An 18,515-nucleotide genomic window follows, 5' to 3' on the forward strand; every position below is an offset into this window, starting at 1 on the left:
ATTAATTTATTTCTGTCTGTCTGTCTGTCTGTCTACAGTACTTAGTGTTACAACTTGGAATTCTCTTTCCAAACCAATTATCCCCCCTTCCTCCCCCAGATGCATGGAGACTGTAACTCCTAGTCAGGATGTACTTTTAAAGGAAGATGCTAGATATGGGTTTCTTAAATTGCTTTCTGAATTTGCCTGCAGACTCAGAAAAATCCGCTGGACAAAAAAAGGGGGGGAACCTTGTGCAAGTTTAGATGGAGGTTACATCACACTATTATTTTCTTTGGAATATTAATGTGAAACTACAAACATGAATTCAATGATTATTAATAGTTGTTTTCTTTACAATGGATATGAGATGTCTTGGGAAACAAAGTGACCTTCAGAATTATAAACCAATGAAGAAATGTTGGCCATTAGAGGGGAAAAAAACCATTTTAGTCACCCTTTTGCAGAAGTCATATACAAACACAGACTGGGTGAGATTAATATCAATGTTTAGCATACTTCCATGGACAGGATTTCCTAATACATTATAACTTTGGTCATACTGTCCAATAACAAAGAGCCAATCCCAAGGAGATCAGTCATGCCACTAAAATGGTTCAACCTAGTCAAAGGTGCACCTAATTCATATCTTGGATAGAGTAAAACAATGCAATCCCTAAGAAATCAGAAGAATTAAACTGGTCACTCTGGGAATTAAGTGTACATTAAAAACCTGATCTGTAGCAAAGGAAGAAATAAATTTTAAAAAAAGAACAAAACTCCCTGTCCAGTGTGTCCATCTATTCCCAGCTGTATCACTAAGCTGCTACAAAAATTGTACCCATCTTCCAATAAGAACAAGAGCTTTGCTAAGACAAATCAAACTACCTACAGAAAGCATATGGCCAAGGAAAAACAAGAATTGGAAATGGGCCTCATTTGTCTCGTTCGTTTTTCAAGAATAAATGAAATGTGACTTATCCAAACACTGTAGTAATAATAGTATCAGCAATATTAGTATTTTACTAAATGTGCTAATTCAACGGCAAAACTCAGAGCCTTCAATAACCATTCAGTAACCCTCGGTTTTATTTTTTCTTTGCGGATAGAACAAAATAGGGAATGTTCCTGTCAAAATCTCTTTTCCAGAAATGTTGGAAAATAAAAGTAGAAACCTAACACAAAGGCTCAAGTACAGATACATACAGGCAGTCCTTGACTTACGACCATAATTGAACCCAAAAAATTTGTTGCTAAGTGAAGCATTTGTTAAGTGAGTTTGCCCCATTTTATAACTTTTCTTGCCACTGTTGTTAAATGAATCTAGCTTTCCCATTGACTTTGTCTGTCAGAAGTTTGTAAAAAGGAACCACATGACCCCGGGATACTGCAACCGTCATAAATTGAGTCAGTTGCCAAGCATCTAAATTTTGATGATTATGACCATCGGGATGCTTGTAAGTGTGAAAAATGGTCATACGTCACTTTTTTCAGTGCCGTTGTAACTTTGAATGGTCACTAAATGAACTCTTGTAAGTTGACCACTACCTGTACTGAATACCAGCATAGATGGCGCAAAGAAAGGAATTGCCCATTCAAGAAATTAAAACAGCTCTTCTTACTCTAAATAAGAGTAACAAATGATTATACTTCCCTCTCATATTTGGAAAAAAAATGCTAACAAACTTTATGAACATTATTATCCAAGGTCTTAGGCTTTAGCCAAAGACTTTGATATTTTTTTTTTCAAACTGGCCTTCTGCTCCTTCAGTTATATGAGCATTCCTTGAATAATAGCTCATGGAAACTGTATACAAATCAGCATAAACTTACATTGTGGACCCTTAAATCATATAGTACAGGAAACCAGAGCAGATTCCGCAAGGGAGTTTCTCTACCTTAGCAAGTTTAAAATATATAGAATTGAATTCCCAGAATTCCCCAGGTAGCAATGCTAGATACAGGTCAAAGTTGTAGATAAAGGCTGAGAAACATGGCCTTAAGTATTAGCATAGAATATTCTATTTGCATAAATAACTGAACACAAAAATATTCTAGTTATGTAACACATTAAATAGTTGCATAGTTGTTGGCATATGTAATGCAAAGACATACACTGCGCGCACACGCATACAAATACATATGTGCATGGTTTTAAAATTTTAAACCATACCTTAGCATACTATAAAAAGAGTTCTATCACTCTATGGATGGCATACACATTAACAATTAAGCCCTCATTCCTTGTCCCTCTAAAGAGGAAGAAAACAGCTGAATGCAGGATTTGAAACCAATTTAACTCTCCCACAGGATCTAATTAATGGACTGCCTTGAACAGTTTATCAAAAACAAAGATAATCTAGTTTCTGAAAAATAGAGGGAGCAGCCATAGTCAAAGTTTTTCAACATTAGGGTAACAAAAAAAAAGTTGAACATGTGTCAACTTTCTCAAAGCCTATTTCCTTAGTCTTGAACGAAGTGCAGAAGAACAGCTGGGTCATTTCTGATTTTATTTGGAAGTTTTGTTTAGAAGGAACTAATAATGATATTGAAAACACAAAGATACAATGGCAGAATTCAACCGCAGGCTTTAAAAACGTGAATGGGAGAAGTCTGTCTCAAGTTCAGTTTTTTGACATTATTCTGAAAACTCAAAATCAGGACTTTGCAAGACACTGGCTACAATTGGATAAATCAGGAATTAGTCAGTTACATTCAAGCTCAGGGCCAAAGCTGATCTTAAAAATATGAAACAAATATATGTTTGTTTAAGAAGTCATCTGAACATTTAATATGGAGATCAATGAGGCTGCTGCTTCAGGTTCAAACAGCAATAGTAACTTCTAAAGGGAGTAGTAGAGATTTCTTTCCCAAATGCATTCTAATCTGAAAAACCAATCAGGAATTGAAAAGGGAAATCTTAACCCCTTCCCTTGAAACAATAAAAATGGACTGAAAATATAAGTCTCATCCACTCCAGGGATCAAAGCTACCAAGGGGCAATTGGGGATATACCGGTAGGTACAGTCAACAGTCTGCTTAAACAACTAATCCACACAAAAATGAGCTGTCTCACTTCAAGATATTCTGCATATCAAAATATCCAGAATGTCTTGTGATATTTCAATCAGAGCTTATTCAACTGCTGTGTTCACTTCAATCCACATAGACCTTTTCAGGTTCAAAGGTTCTGTTTAAATGCTGTAGTTTATTAGAGTGTTTTGCAGCATTCTAAAAGCAATCCATTTATATCCATTTAAGAATAATGATAAACAAACAAAAATGGTATCCTTCCATTAATTTACCTTCTTCACAATAAATATTAAACACGTGGAGAAGCAGCACTCATCCAATTGTGTTAGAGCAATTAAATAATTACCAAGGAGGAGGAAAGGTGTTCTGCAGCACTGAAAATACTGAAGAAGGGCAGTGAATCTACAATACAAGTTGTTTTAAAGCAGCCGTGGTGTAACAATATCACAAAGTCATGAACTGACTTCTGAATTCAACATTACTTGAGAAGGAATTCCCAAGAAGAATCATATGCATACTTATACACAAAAATAGCCACTGAAACTTACCAATACAAGCTGCTCACAAAAAGCTTCTTAAACATCATGAGTTAGAGCCAGCTTGTAACTAAGTCCAAGCAACAAAGATTAGTCATAGTATGCTAACTCCATAATTCTCTGAAAGTTGTTGACACAAAACTTATCTTATTCATGCCAACCATCTGAGTTCACAAGACTTCATTTGACCTTGAATTCCATTCAGAGAGACATGTTCAGTAAGATAGAGAGATGGTCCAGTTTCAATTAACATGGAGCTAAAATTTTAGTTGAAATTGATCCATTGCCAGATTTTCATCAACCTTGAAATTATAATTTAAAAATGCAATTTATGATTTGCAATATTAATGTGGTCTAAGAATCCACCAGGAAAAATGTATTTAACACTCTTCATGTGCCACAGCTTCCAAAAATAGTCACTTTATATAATCTGGAATGAGATTAGAGTATATAAATAAACATTTTTCACCCACAAAATAAATTGCCATTAAGCTTTCTGTATTAATATCTTAATATTTTAAGTATTAAGAACCAAGTTGAATATTTGCTTCATGCAGCTAATCCACAGCTCGTCTCTTCCAAATAAGATACTTCATTAGGAAAATGTAATTAATAGGGACCACATCTTGGCTTGGAAAGCATTAAATCTGGATAGTATTTGAATGGGTACTAAAATAGAGCAGTTGAGAAACATCTCCGAAGAAGGTAATAACAAGCCACTTACTGTGGCCAAGATATCCATGAAGTCATTAGGAATTAAAGTTGAATTGGAGTAGATTCGTTTTAATAAACAGAAGTAGCTGAGACATTTCATGATATCTTCTAGTGCTGGAGAGTCCAAAACCTTCAAAATGTCACAGATTAAACCTGTGGCCTTCTATATCCACATCACATCTACTACCATCTCAATGTTTTATCAATCTATTTTTCTCTTATATCAGTTACTGGGAGATTGGGAGGGGGAGATACCGCATCCTGAAATAAAAACATAGCTTGTAAGTAGCACAATAATAAAAATAAAAGGACCACCTGTATTCATTCTAGTGACACCTTTTTATCATCTAAAGATTTTCTTCAACCTTTGCCACCAGACAGGAAAGTAAATTGGGATCTCCGACCCATTCTTGATTTGGTTATAACAAGAATGGAATGGCCACCACCAATAACTATTCAACGAAAATCCCCATAAAAAGTAGTATAGTAAATAGCAATTACATAAACTGAATGATTGGCTTGTATTCTTGTATATATGGGTATGTCAATTTGACATTAACTTACCTCATATCAGGGATTAATTCCCCGAAACAATAAATCAGTATTTTTTAAAGACACTGTTTTTAACAGTTTGCCCCTATAATCTAGTTCCCACACAACACTAATGCATAAAACATGATTTCATATATTATGCAACACAAAAAGAAAAGATGCCAACTTTGGCTTGGGTTTAGGTACTAGAATAGTACTTGGCCAGTCTCTATACATATATACCAAAACATTTCTCTCCATTTTTATTTTGATCATCATGGCCCACAATGACTTGCAAGTACGGTACTTCTAAAATCCCAGAATTAGCAAAATTATGAATATAATTCTGGATAAATGTGGATACTTTGATTACATTTATATATCAGAAAGTAAATTTTCTATTAACATTAATTAGAGTTCTAGTAAATAAAACTACTGTACCAGTATCTTTACATTAAAAATAGAAGGAATATTTTCAGGCATAGAAAATATTGAAAATAATAACCTTAAATGGATATACTTTTGCAGGATACTGTTTATTTGTTTATTTATATAACTGTTTATTCCCCCTTATATAACACTGATCGTATTCATTAACATAGCATGTTGCCAATTTTTGTATGTAATTCTAAGCCACGATTTTCAACCATGGTTTGTTGGGTCTCATAGAGCAGTGGTCCCCAACCTTTTTATGCGCGGCCCGGTACCGGCATCAGCTGAGCGCCGCCATCTTGTTTTGATGAAAAAGTGCTTCCGGTGAGCTTTTTACCCGGAAAAGCTAACCGGAAGCACTTTTTCATCAAAACAAGATGGCGGCGCCCAACGCGGTAATTTGTTCCACGGACGGACCGTCCGTGGACCGGGTTGGACCCCTGTAGAGCATAAACCATCCAGTTGATCCAATTAGGGCAGGGTGGGCAACACGGCCCGCGGTCCGCCCGTGGTCTGTCCAATCGCCCGCCCTGAAAAATCGCTAGGCGTGGCGTATTGCTCTGCGGGCCCCAAAGCCAAAACTGTCAGGAAAGAAAGAAGAACTTTGCATCCAGTTGAGTTAAATCACCTTGGTGCGACCCTCCGAAGGTGAGTCCCCCGACCCCTTTTTTTCCGGGGCTTAGGCTTAACCAGGCAGGCGGGGGGCTCGGCCGAGGCGGGGGTCCCGGGCGGGCGGGAGCCCCGCGCCCCCCCCCCCCCCCCCCACCGCTGCGGCGGCCTTAAAAACCTGCCCCAGCACCCCACCACCGCGTTCCTCCCCCCCCCCCCCGCGCCTGGCCCCCACGCCTGGCGCCCCCCCCCCCCCCCGACCTCCCCGGCGAGCGCCCCCCCCCCAACTTCCCAGCAGCCCGGAACACACTTCCAACTTTCCTCCTTCACGGCCTCGCCGGCCCCGAACGGGACCCGGCACCGCTGGCCTCCTCAACAGCCCCCCCCACCGCCCTCCGCCTCAGCGGAGCCCTGCCTGCACTTGGTAAGCCCCCGAACCCGGAAACCTCCAGCCTTGGCCCGAACGCCCCAAGCGGAGGGAGGGAAATGCAAGGCAGTGATGGCTCCTGGGCACGCGCCGGCCCCGGCGCGCGCGCCGCGGCCCCCCTGACCAGGCGCCGCCGCCCTTCTTTTTTACGACACTGCAGCCCGCTCAGAAACATGTCATGATAATCAAAGGAACATTTATTATTGTTTTTGTTAACATGACATCCAAAGAGAAGTGAAAAGGAAATGTTTTTTTCATAAGAATTATATGAGATGAATTGGATAGTGTGGCAGAGCAGATATCAAGAGTCAAAGGGCAAAATGTGATACAGAGCATGTGGATCCTTATACATCATTTATCAGCAAGATCTTAAACAAAATGTGTCTCTTCTCAGATATGTTTATTTATGTCTTCTCGGATATGTTTATTAATTATGCGGGGCAGGTTTGTGTGAGCCCAGGAAATACGGCACCTCCACTCCCTATTTCCACAACAGCAACCCTATGAAATAAGTTGCACTGGACAAAGTGAATGACTCAAAGTCACCAAGTCAGCTTCTGTGGCTGATGATAGACTAGAACCCAAATCTCCTATGCACCAGACGTCCAGTTACACCACACTAGATATTTAGCTTTTCCCAAAGCATGAGGAACTTACCCTTACAAGACTTGGAGCGATAGATGAGCAAGGTATCTTCACATACTTCAGGCACTTCTCATGAGACATAAAATTGCAAACTGTGGGAAACAAATAAATATGTCAATTTGTATTAAGAAACAGACAAAGGGAGAAAAAAAACTCACTTAGCCCATTCATTATGATTCAATAATGTGCTGTATAAATTAATACAATATTTTACCTGTCTTGATTTTCCTGCCAATTAGCTTTATTGGATGATGTTTAGTACAGGTAATATAAAATATGGAGAAAGCTTCTTATTATTGTCTTTACTCAATGAATAAAAATCTGTGTAATATCCTTGAAGAGTTATGGCATTTCCATATGGAAAAACTGCATCAACTCCCTGATTCTTTAAGTTAATTTTCTATAGATTTTTTTCTGATATCCATGAACATATATATATAATATATACATAATTTTATATGTATAATATACATAATTTTCCAGTACACCATTGTTTTAAGATTAGCATTAAAATCTTGAATGTTTTATTTTCAGTTTCTTTTTTTTCTAAACTGACCTTGAATCTATCTCTTTCACAGCATTCTAGGCTCTTCAAACTACAAGTAAAACATATAATATATGTGGCAATATAAACTCAAATTACGCAGATGAAAAGCCAGTCTCTCCAAATTTCCAGCAGGCTTTTTTCCAACTGTGAGTATGGACATAAATAGACAATAAAGAGCTATATAAATGTAACTTGTCTCATTACACAAAACTAACCTTAAGAAGTCAGTTTTCTGGTTATAAAAATAAAGCAGACCTTTTAAATAAACTATGTGTCTTGATGTCTTTATAGTAAGTTTGCATTTTGCTTAAAGGATAACTTCTCTCATTCTGTGATCTCTTCAGCATATAAGGTTTTAAAATTATCAGCTACTAGATAGAGAAGCATACATTTTTTCTGATTTGTAAATGTTAAGGTGAAGTCCTGGAACAGTTAATTTTTCCTTTCCAATTTGTTTTAAGTCATGCTGATTAAATTCTCTGCCAGCTAAAGTAACAAGCAAAAAGAGGATAGATATCATAAAGTCTTGTAAAGTGCTTGGTTCGGGTAATCACTTGAGAACCCTGAACTATTCAAGAAAGCCAAAAGCAGAATAGAGGAAAAGGTATTAGTGTTTTAAATGCATAGATTTTATTCTTTGCTGCAGCACTTTAAATCAAGGGGTTTTAAATTTTTACAGGACGCAGAACCTGTTCATTAAAAAAAACAATCTGGAATCCCTGGTTCAAGAGGGGTGAGGCTTCTAACTTTCTCCATTAGAAACTAAGATTTGAAAAATGCTCTTTTATTCCAAAGTTGATTTTATAAAAAGGGTTGCTATGGAACAGGAATAATTTGGCAATCAAAAAGGGCAAATTTCAAAACTTGCTATATCCAAAAGAATAGTTTTATAAATGTCAAAACAAAGACTAATATTTTTGTCTGGCTTAGGAAATCATGCTGATATAAACACAACTTCTGTTGAAATGTTTGGGAAAGCAAGTTTATAATACTATATAAATGTGCCATCTTAAGTATATATTTACTCATTATTTATTTATTAGCTTGATTTTGACTGAAATTCAGAATCAGGATTTTCTGAGAGCTTCCTCTAACATTACTAATGAGCAGCAGGCTGTTTTTCTATAATGTAGTCAATGACCTCAGAAAAATGACACATTACAGTGTTATCATTTTTAAAAACAATTAAGTGAAACAGAAGACAATATTGCCATAACTACCCACATTTTTAAAAAAAAACATGTTAAACAAAATCTACAAAATGCACACATTTTACACACACACACACACACACACACACAAATATTGCAATTGCTCTTCTGGACAATTTAAAAATAAAACATCCACAAACAATCAGCTACAAGGTTACACTATGTCACAAGATCTTTCCCTGGATTCCAAATCATCCAATATGAAGAAATCTCTATTTTCTCTGTAGTATTATTTCCCAAACGAATGAACCACTCTATGATTTTTTTTGCCCTTCTCTCTTTATTTGCATGTACATGCCTCATTCTGGTAATCAAGTGTAATCCCAAACAAAGTGGCAGGGCTTTGTTCTTAAAACACCATATTTATCTGTTTCCTAATTAAATGATAGGATATTTTACCAATACGTTCCCCAAGATATTCATTTATTATATAAACCAGTGCAATGTCACAGTCAGCTACATTTTCTGTGCTGTTAATCTAAGATAAAGTAGAGGGCAATTATATGCAGTTATGCAGAACTTAATTTCAGCATGAGACATGCAACGAATAGTTGTGTAAGTATTTACTTGGGCTAGAATTCAATTTTAAAAATTACTTTCATAATTTTAATTACTTTAGAATTAAAGTAAAACCGCCCAGTCGGTTTTAAAAAATAAAATAAAATTACTCCCATAATTTTAATTACTTTAAAGTTTAATTACTTTTTAATTACTTTAAAATTGCTTGGAGGTGCTAGGTGTTGGGGGAGGGGGTCAGATAGATTTAATAAATTATTATTATTACTTTAAACTATAGATGCTGACAAAAGTTCCAAAGAAAAAACAACAACACTGATTCTGGCTAAATCCCGCAAAACCTCTTGTTTGTTTAATAAATTTTTCACTGTTTCCTGTTTCACATATGGTTGTCTTAAAGCAGTGAATGCCACGAAGCTTTTCCCATTAAAGTACATAAAAGGCAGGACAAGAAACAATGGATGGAAACTAATCAAAGAGAGAGGCAACCTGGAATTAAGGAGAAACTTCCTAACAGTGGGGAAAATTAATCAGTGAAACAGCTTGTCTTCAGAAGAGGTGGGTGCTTCATCACTGTAGGTTTTTAAAAAGTGGGCAGCCATTTGCCTGAAATGGTATAGGGCAGGGGTCCCCAACCACCGAGCCGCGGACCGGTCCCGGTCCGTGGAGCACTCTGTACCGGGCCGCAAATAAAAAAAATAAAAAAATGGCAGCTTTCTTCGCCTTCGGTGAATGCTGCTGGGATCAGGGATCAAGGACACAAATGAAAGAAGGGGAAGGAGGAAGCAACCAAAGCCTGTCCTGCTCTCCGGCTCAGTGGCTTCGGTTTCCTCCTGCCTCGTTCCTCTCTCAGTCGCTCTCTCGCTCCTCCACCAGCCCAGGAAGAAACTGCTTCAAAGAAGCCGGGGGGTGGTGGCTTTTCCTGTCGCCGCAGCTCCTCCGAAGCGCCCGTTCACCCCCACCCGCCCCGCCGCCCGCGGTTCAATCCAGTGCTCCGTTCTGCCTGCCTGCCTGCCTTCGTTTCTGGTTGATTCGGAGCAGCTTCGGCTGAGAAGAATAACTATTCGCCTCTTTTTATCAGCCGAAGCTGCTCCCAAACAACCAGAAAGGCAGGCAGGCAGGCAAAACGGAGCACTGGATTGAACCGCGCGGGGGCGGGCGGGGGTGAACGGGCGCTTCGGAGGAGGTGCGGCGACAGGAAAAGCCACCACCCCCGGCTTCTTTGAAGCAGTTTCTTCCTGGGCTGGATGTTAGAGGTCCATCGTAGCTCTGAATGATCCCTAAACAAGGACTACAGGAGCTTCCTAGGGAAAACACACTGACTAAATGCTCCTCATTCAATTCCTGTTTTCACCAAACAGAGATAAGAGAAACATCTGCATGAAATTTTGTAGCTACACAGCTGGGCAAGACCTAGAACTAGAGAGACTGCAGTCAGGTGTCTTTAATGCTAGTTGTAGGGTAAACATAAAGTTTTGGGAATGGAAAATAGAATCTCTCCCCCCCCCGCCCCCCCGCCGCCGGTCCTTGAAAAAGTGTTTCTGCTTGAAACTGGTCCCTGGTACAAAAAAGGTTGGGGACCACTGGTATAGGGCATAGGAGTTAGACCAGAAGACCTTCAGCTCTATTCCGCCTGAGTGAAATTAGCAAGTTCTTCCAACTGCTTTTCCTCCCTTGCAACAGGGCACATAGCTCAAGAGTTTTCCCAACTCTTAAGGAATAGTTTTTCTATGAAAAATATAGCTCAAAAATTATGACATACCTTTCCCACCCCAACTGAAAGTTGGAAAGAAATTACATAAAGGGGTTCAAGAAGTCTGTCTTTCTGTCCATCTAGGTGTCTATCAGCAGCGTAACTCGCCATATCCTGAAAAGCTCATGCAGATATTCCTCAACTTACGACCGTAATTGAGCCCAGAATTACAGTGGGCAAGTCATGCCAGTTGTTAAGCAGGTCACCGCACCCTATTTTGCAACCTTTTTGGCAGTGTTTGTTAAGTGAATCATTGCAATTGTTACGCGAATGCTATGGGGTCTGCAACAGGTGGGTTTTTTTTTTAACCAGAAATCAGATGTAAACACTGGTTTCCAGCAGAAAAACTTAGTAAATCATGGTCATGTGAATAAATGTCAGCTAGCTCCCAAGTGCCCAAATCCGGTCATATGACCACATGACCGGGGGCAACCATCAGAACTTCCCATCTGTGTCTTAAGTAGTGCCTTGTAATTTTTGGTTGTAAGTCAAGGACTACATGCAATGGTGGGAGAAGCTGGCAAAAGAAAAAGCAAGGGCAGATCTGGCTTGATGCTGTGCAGAAAAATATTCCAGAAGAATCCCCCCAATTCATCCCATAAGAGAAACCTTTGGGGAAAAAATTTGGAATGCTACTGACCAACCCTCCATTTTAAGCCCCTGCCCTGCCTCCTTCCTGTCATGTGACTCAGAGCATGTGCAACCTAGTCTCTGTTTCCCAGTGCTCGCACATAAATATAGGTACCATATTTTTTCGCACTATAAGACGCACCTGGCCACAAGACGCGCCTAGGTTTAGAGGAGGAAAATGGGCATTGACAAAGACAGAAGAGGCGGGATTCAGCACTGTAAAAGGACCCTGCCGCCACCACTGCCTGTATTTTTTGCTCCATAAGACGCACAGATATTTCCACCCACTTTGTGGGGGGGGGGGAGCATGTCTTATGGAGTGAAAAATGCAGTAGATACATAACAAAATGAGAGCAGGAAAGACATACAAAAAGAGTCGACACATAAATCCATTATGCCAGTGTTTCTCAATCTGAGCAACTTTTAAGATTCCCAGAAATTCCCCAGCCAGCATGCCCCTCTGCGAAATACTGGGAGTTGAAGTTCACACATCTTAAAATTGCCCAGGTTAAGAGCAGAATTTAAAAGATGAATTTTTCCCTGTGAATTTGCATAACATTTGGCACTGTTGTTTTTTTTTTTTTTTTTATCCCAATGCTTCAGCTACTTTTAGAACCACTCTAGAAGCTGCAAAGAAAAGTCACAATCCCTCCCTCTGTGACATCCCTTACTTAAAATAATGGGAAATTAAAAAATCTGTAATTTATTCTCTCTTGGTCAACGCTCTACTAACTGCTTAATTGCCAGCATCTAGATATATTTACTGTTACTACTTTCACTGGCATGTATTTCTGAAAGAAAATTGGAGAGGATGACTCATACTCATTCAGCCCACTCCAGAAACTTGAACACCTTGGGTAAGCATAAAGGAATAGGAACAAAAGAATAATAGAGTCTATTTTGTTGTACGTGTTTAAATACCTGACTCCCATCTTACATGGTGGGAACACCAAATGATACAGCTCTTAGAGGGGAAATCTTTATCTCCACCTTATCTTCAATTTGGCTTTTTGCAATTAAACTCAAATATCACAGTAACTGTAATATGTAATATTATGCAAGCCATGAAAGTAGGGTGAAATATCACAAAAGCCATAACCTATAGTTAACTGTTTAAATATTGCAGTTAAATATCCCCTAAAATAAAGGACAATGTGTAAAATAAACTCAGCTGCACTGTTTACAATATCTCTATTAAAACACCTCGTCTTTTGGACAATCTGCATGATTGTTTAAAAAAAATCCATCTGCTTTAAGGGCCATATGCCAGGTAATGAATGAGTCGCTTTCTTAAAAGCATGGTATCATTCTTCAACCGCGTTTGCACAGAAAATAGAAAATAATAAGCCAAGGGAATTATGCCATAAGACACAAAAAAGGAAATGCAGCTAAATCTGGTTCGCCATTCAATATTCCTCTCCATACCTTTCATCCTTGCTCCTGCCCTGCCATTCAATATTCCTCTCCATACCTTTCATCCTTGCTCCTGCCCTGTCTTCATACACTGCCTTTATTCTTTAAACTTCTGAGAATCTCATTATCTCCATCCAACCATGACTTCCTTGGTTTTCCCCTCTTCTGGCTCATTCTTTTTTCCTTCAGATATTTGATTTGTGATTCAGGTTTCACTCATTCATTCTTTCTGCATGACTAAGTCACCTAAACACTTTGATATGAAGTCCACCACCACCTATGCATTCCTGATCCTCTCCACTCCCACTTCTTAGGTCAGAGGTCTCCAACCTTGCCAAATTTAAGAGTTGTGGACTTCAACTCCCAGAAAGCTGGCTGAGGAATTCTGGGAGTTGAAGTCCACAAGTCTTAAAATTGGCAAGGTTGGAGACCCCTGTCTTAGATACCCTCTTTCTGCTGCATTCAATTGTATTGCCCTTTTTTTTTAAAAAAAATTACATCTATCAAAACCACAGTGCATTTTCTCTTTTTTAATCTTAATAGCTCCTTGCTCTCTTTGACTACATCCTTTACAACTATCATTTTTTCTATACAAATCACACAAGATCTCCCACTCATTCGTTGCAACAACAATTCTCTTACATGTCTTCCACCGCCCCCCCCGCCCCCCATTCTCAGCCTGTTTCACTTCATCATGCCATCAAGCATCCTTTTTCACTTTTCATTAGGCACACTTCTGAGGCATTCTCTAACGTAATTCTCTTTTACTGTCTCTGGAGCAGCTGCCATGTTTTTTTCCGTACATTCACTTTCCATTTATTCTTCTGGGAAATTATTCTGTATTTTTCTGTTCCATATAGAACTCTTCTGCTTTCTTCCTGCAGTCATTCTACTCTAGTTTCTTTTCACTTCTTTTTCCTCCATTACATTTTTCCCTAGATCCTATCTTGATATTGTGAGATAATGCCCTGTCCAGGATTCAGAACCTCTTATATCCTTTATTAATTATCTCGGCCTTTCACTGTAGACAATGAAATCAGCATGGTTTTTGTTCATCCCTTCCCCCTGTATAAACACCATATACTTGAAACATACTTTCTTCTAAGCAGATATTTAAAAAATAGTTACTATTGCATGTATTCTTGGGACTCTGTATGTCTCATTATTTTCTGTACATTTCATCTCATTCCTGCCACTCATTTCATCATCTAATAGATTTCTTCTTCTCTGAATCTCATTCATTCTGAATGTTACACTAGTTTTCCCCAAATGAATCTCCATATCATGGGAACACAACGTGTACCTCTCACCAACCAATGTCTTCCTATTGTCATATGCATTCATAGCCACGAGAGTTGTTTGAACTGGGGTCTGTATAACCCAGAGTTATTTGGGGACCTGAATGAGTTACATTAGCTAAGTTTCACTTAGCTTCACTAAGGGGAAAAACTATCTGACTGGGACTAATGTAGAGAGAAAAAGAAGCAACATGGAATACACTCAACCATCCATGCGCCTGCCTCAATGCTGCAGGCATCCAAAGCCATTTCTCTAAAGATACAATAAAAGGGCTGGAGTATGTCAGCTGACACTTAGTACCCCACCTCTCTTAATCAGGGGTTCCAAGAAAAAATAAATAAACAAGTTCTGCAGCCTGAAATAGTTTGAAAACCCTTGAGCTGACGCCAATTCATATTTTCTATCATGAATTGTAGACTTTTTTTTTCATAATTAATGCCACACCTTCACTTTCCTGCGTGCATTTACCAATTCCATTCCACAAAATCAGGCCATCTTTATTTAGACTTATTATATCCTTCCCTTTACAGTCATAGAAAATATCAATTTTTCTTTTATTTCATTCTCTGATTCATGCTCTTTTACCATGTAACTTCTCTTATACTCCAAGTCACAGTCTTCCATATGCCAACCAGAATAACATATTATGATCTCCATCACACATCTTAATTTTGGTCAAAGCTTTCATGTAACCCTTTTTGGTAAGGTTAAAAAAGCTTGTAGATAGATTACCGGCCTTGGTTATAGCTGTGTCCCACACCGTATCTCCAGCTATCAATAAGAACAATACTGGGCAATTCTGATAATAATCAAAATACAGCTAAAAGGGACCTTGTAGGTCTTCCAGTCCAACCCCTTTTTCAAGCAAGAGACCCTATACCCGTGGTGGCGAATCTATGGCATGCGTGCTGGAAGTGGCATGCAGAGCCATTACTGCCGGCACGCGAGCCCTCACCCAGAAAAGGTCTACTGCGCATGCGTATGTGCCGCCTGCCCGCCAGCTGATTGTTGGGTATCTGGTGCGCATGCGCACAGGAGACACTCACACATGCGCAGCACACAGCGCGTGGGGGGGTCATGCGCACATGTGCAGAAACACGCAGCATGAGTCACACAGGTCATGGAGAGGGGTCGCGCACATTGCCTTCTGGGTGATGGCATGCAAGCACAAGCAGACAAGTGCGCACACAATTATCGGCACGGGAGCCCAAAAAGGTTAGCCACCACTGCCCTATACAATTTCACAGAAGTGGTTGTCCAGTCTCTTCTTAAAAATCTCCAGAGATGAAACTGGGCGTTGGTTCTTACCTGACACGCCATTTCTCTGGAGCCGTGAGGATCATCCAGAGAGTGGGAGGTGCTTCAGTCTACGTCGTTGATGGCTGAGCTCAATCACTGAGGAACGCTCCGCCCTCCATCACGTGGCTCTCTTGCGTTCCCCAGTTTGCGTGAAGACGAAGGTGAAGAGAAGGACGTTGCTCTGCTCTCCCTATGCTAAATAGGTCATTGGCCGAAACAAGGCCCCACCAGACGGCAATTAAGGGTGGGGCTGGATGATCCTCACGGCTCCAGAGAAATGGCGTGTCAGGTAAGAACCAACGCCCATTCTCCTGAGAGCCGTTCGGATCATCCAGAGAGTGGGACATACCAAAGCTTGGCTGTCCCACGGGAGGGACCCCGTCTGGTCCTGCAATCTCCGAGGTTCCCTGAAGACTCGCTGGAGGACTCGCCACCAAACGAAGCCTCCGAGGCAAAGGTGTCAATCTTATAGTGTCTAATGAAAGGAGAGGGGATGCCCAAGTGGCTGCCCGACAAATATCAGAAATTGGAGCCTGGGTGGCCCAAGCCACCGAGGTGGCTGCACTTCTGGTGGAGTGTGCTGTGATCCCCCTGGGTACCGGCAGTGCCTGGGACAAATAAGCCTTGGAAATGGTAGCCCTAATCCAGCGGCCGATGGTTGACGGGGACACTTTGTGGCCTAAGGATTTGGGCTGGAAGGAAAGGAAGAGAGATTCTGACCTCCGGAAGGGTTGGGTATGCTTAATGTAAATGCGTAGGGCCCGTCTTACGTCCAGTGAGTGCCAAAGCTTCTCCCTTTCCCACGAGGGATTGGGACAGAAGTTCGGGAGTATGAGTTCTTGAGCCCTGTGAAAGGTCGAGTTAACCTTGGGCAGGAAGGTAGGGTCCGGTCGGAGGACCACCCTATCGGCATGAAATATGCAAAGGTCCTTCCTTACCGACAAGGCTGCCAACTCCGATATGCGGCGGGCCGAAGTAATAGCTACCAGGAATACCACTTTGAATGTGAGGAATTGGAGAGAGGCTTCCCTGAGAGGCTCAAAGGGTTGCTTAGTCAGAGACACCAGGACCTTGTTAAGGTCCCAGGTAGGGTATCGGTGTATGGTTGGGGGACACAGGTTGGTGGCCCCCCTGAGGAATGCCCGAATACGGGGGTGGTGGGAAAGGGAACCCAGGTTATCACAGTCAATGACTGTGGATAGCGCTGCGACCTGACGCCTTAGGGTGTTGGGGGAAAGCCCTTTCCTCAGGCCCTCTTGGAGGAACTCCAAGACCTGAGCTATGGAAGGTGACAGCGGGTTGATCTGGAGACCATGACACCACTCGCAGAATCCCTTCCAAGTGGCGTTGTATATGCGGGTTGTTGAAGGCCGCCTGGCGGCTAAAATGGTCTCAATAACTTGGTCGGAAAACCGTTCTTTCCTTAAGCGTTCCCGCTCAACCTCCAAACGGCTAACTGGAGCCACTGAGGGTCTGGGTGTTGAAGGGGCCCCTGGGAGAGGGATATCCTGGTCGGGGGATTCTCCAGGGAGGGGCCACCGATAAGTTGCGGAGGTCCGCAAACCAGGGGCGCCTGGGCCAGAAGGGTGCTACTAGAATCAGCTCTGCCCTCTCGGAGATGAGCTTCTGGAGAACTCTGGGAACCAGGGCTAGAGGCGGGAAGGCATAGAGGAGCCCTGTGGGCCAGGGGCAACGGAGGGCGTCGTGATTCTCGGCCCCGTGGGAGGGGTACCTGGAGAAAAACCTGGGGAGTTGCGTGTTGAGTGGGGAGGCGAAGAGGTCTACTAACGGGAGACCGAACATTCTGGTCGCTTCCCTGAATAGTGACGGGTGGATGCGCCATTCGGACTGGTCCACCGTGGTCCTGCTTAGCCAATCCGCTTGGGAGTTTGAGTCCCCTGAGATGTGTTTGGCTCTGAGGGAGAGGAGATTGCGCTCTGCCCAACGGCAGAGGCGTTGGCCTCCCTCATCAAGCGGATGGACTGTGTGCCCCCTGACGGTTGACGTGAGCCTTGGCGGTGACGTTGTCCGTGAGTATGAGGACATGCCGCCCGCGTACTTGGGGGAGGAAACTGCGCAGGGCCAGGAAGATGGCGTGGAGCTCCAGCCAGTTTATACTGCACCCCGTTCTACCTGAGACCATGTGCCCTGAGTTGAGAGCGAGAGGATGTGAGCGCCCCATCCGGACAGGCTGGCATCTGTGGTAAGGGTGAGGCGGTGGGGCTCCTTGATGAAGTGACCCTTGTTGATGGTGGGGCTGGTCCACCAGAGGAGAGATGTAAGGACTCTTGGAGGTACCTTGACTGTGGCCTTTGAGTTGCTTCTGCCGGTCCGCTGGAATGGGAGCAGGAACCATTGTAGGGGTCTAGCGTGTAAACGGGCCCATGGAACAATGGAGATAGAAGAAGAAACCATTTTACCCAGTAATTTGGACAATTCTAAAATTGTAACCTTCCTGGAGTGCGTCTGATATGCCTGACGGCTTCCTGGATACTAAGGAATCTCTCGGGGAGAGGAACACCTTACCCTGCACTGAGTCAATGACAGCCCCAAGTGGGAGATCCTTGTAGATGGGGATAGTTGGCTCTTTTGCCAATTAACTAGGAAACCATGGTCTTGGAGGGCCGAGATAGTAACCCTGATGTCCCTCTCTGCTTGGGGTCTGGAGGGAGAGAGGATGAGGATGTCATCCAGGTAGCAATGGAGGCGGACCGGGAGATTCCTGAGATGAGCCGCCAGGGCCGCGAGGACCTTAGTGAAGGTCCTCGGGGCAGAGGCTAGCCCAAAGGGAAGGGCGACATATTGGAAGTGGCGGTGGTTGTAGCAGAACCTGAGGAATCTGAAATGGGAGGGTCGGATTGGAATGTGGAGGTAGGCCTCGGAGAGGTCTATGGAGGATAGCCAGTCCCCCTGGCGGATGCTGAGGAGGATGGACTGCAGG

General features: G+C 41.9%; 1 protein-coding gene across 2 annotated transcripts in view; it reads right to left on the minus strand.

Annotated features, from left to right (window-relative positions):
- The window catches only part of DGKQ (diacylglycerol kinase theta), a 93,679-nt gene that overhangs the window by 62,141 nt on the left and 13,023 nt on the right, over positions 1–18,515 (minus strand). For both annotated transcript variants that reach the window (XR_015747972.1, XM_026672848.2), the window contains exon 2: positions 6,919–6,998. Coding sequence is in view for 1 of the 2 variants with exons in the window: in XM_026672848.2 (XP_026528633.2) it covers positions 6,919–6,998 (80 nt within the window). In the remaining variant the exon portion in view is untranslated. The remainder of the gene's footprint in view (positions 1–6,918; positions 6,999–18,515) is intronic.

Source organism: Notechis scutatus, chromosome 2 (genome assembly GCF_049901735.1).
Source record: "Notechis scutatus isolate UNSWTSFEM ecotype Mainland chromosome 2, rNotScu1.2, whole genome shotgun sequence".
Classification (NCBI taxonomy): domain Eukaryota; kingdom Metazoa; phylum Chordata; class Lepidosauria; order Squamata; family Elapidae; genus Notechis; species Notechis scutatus.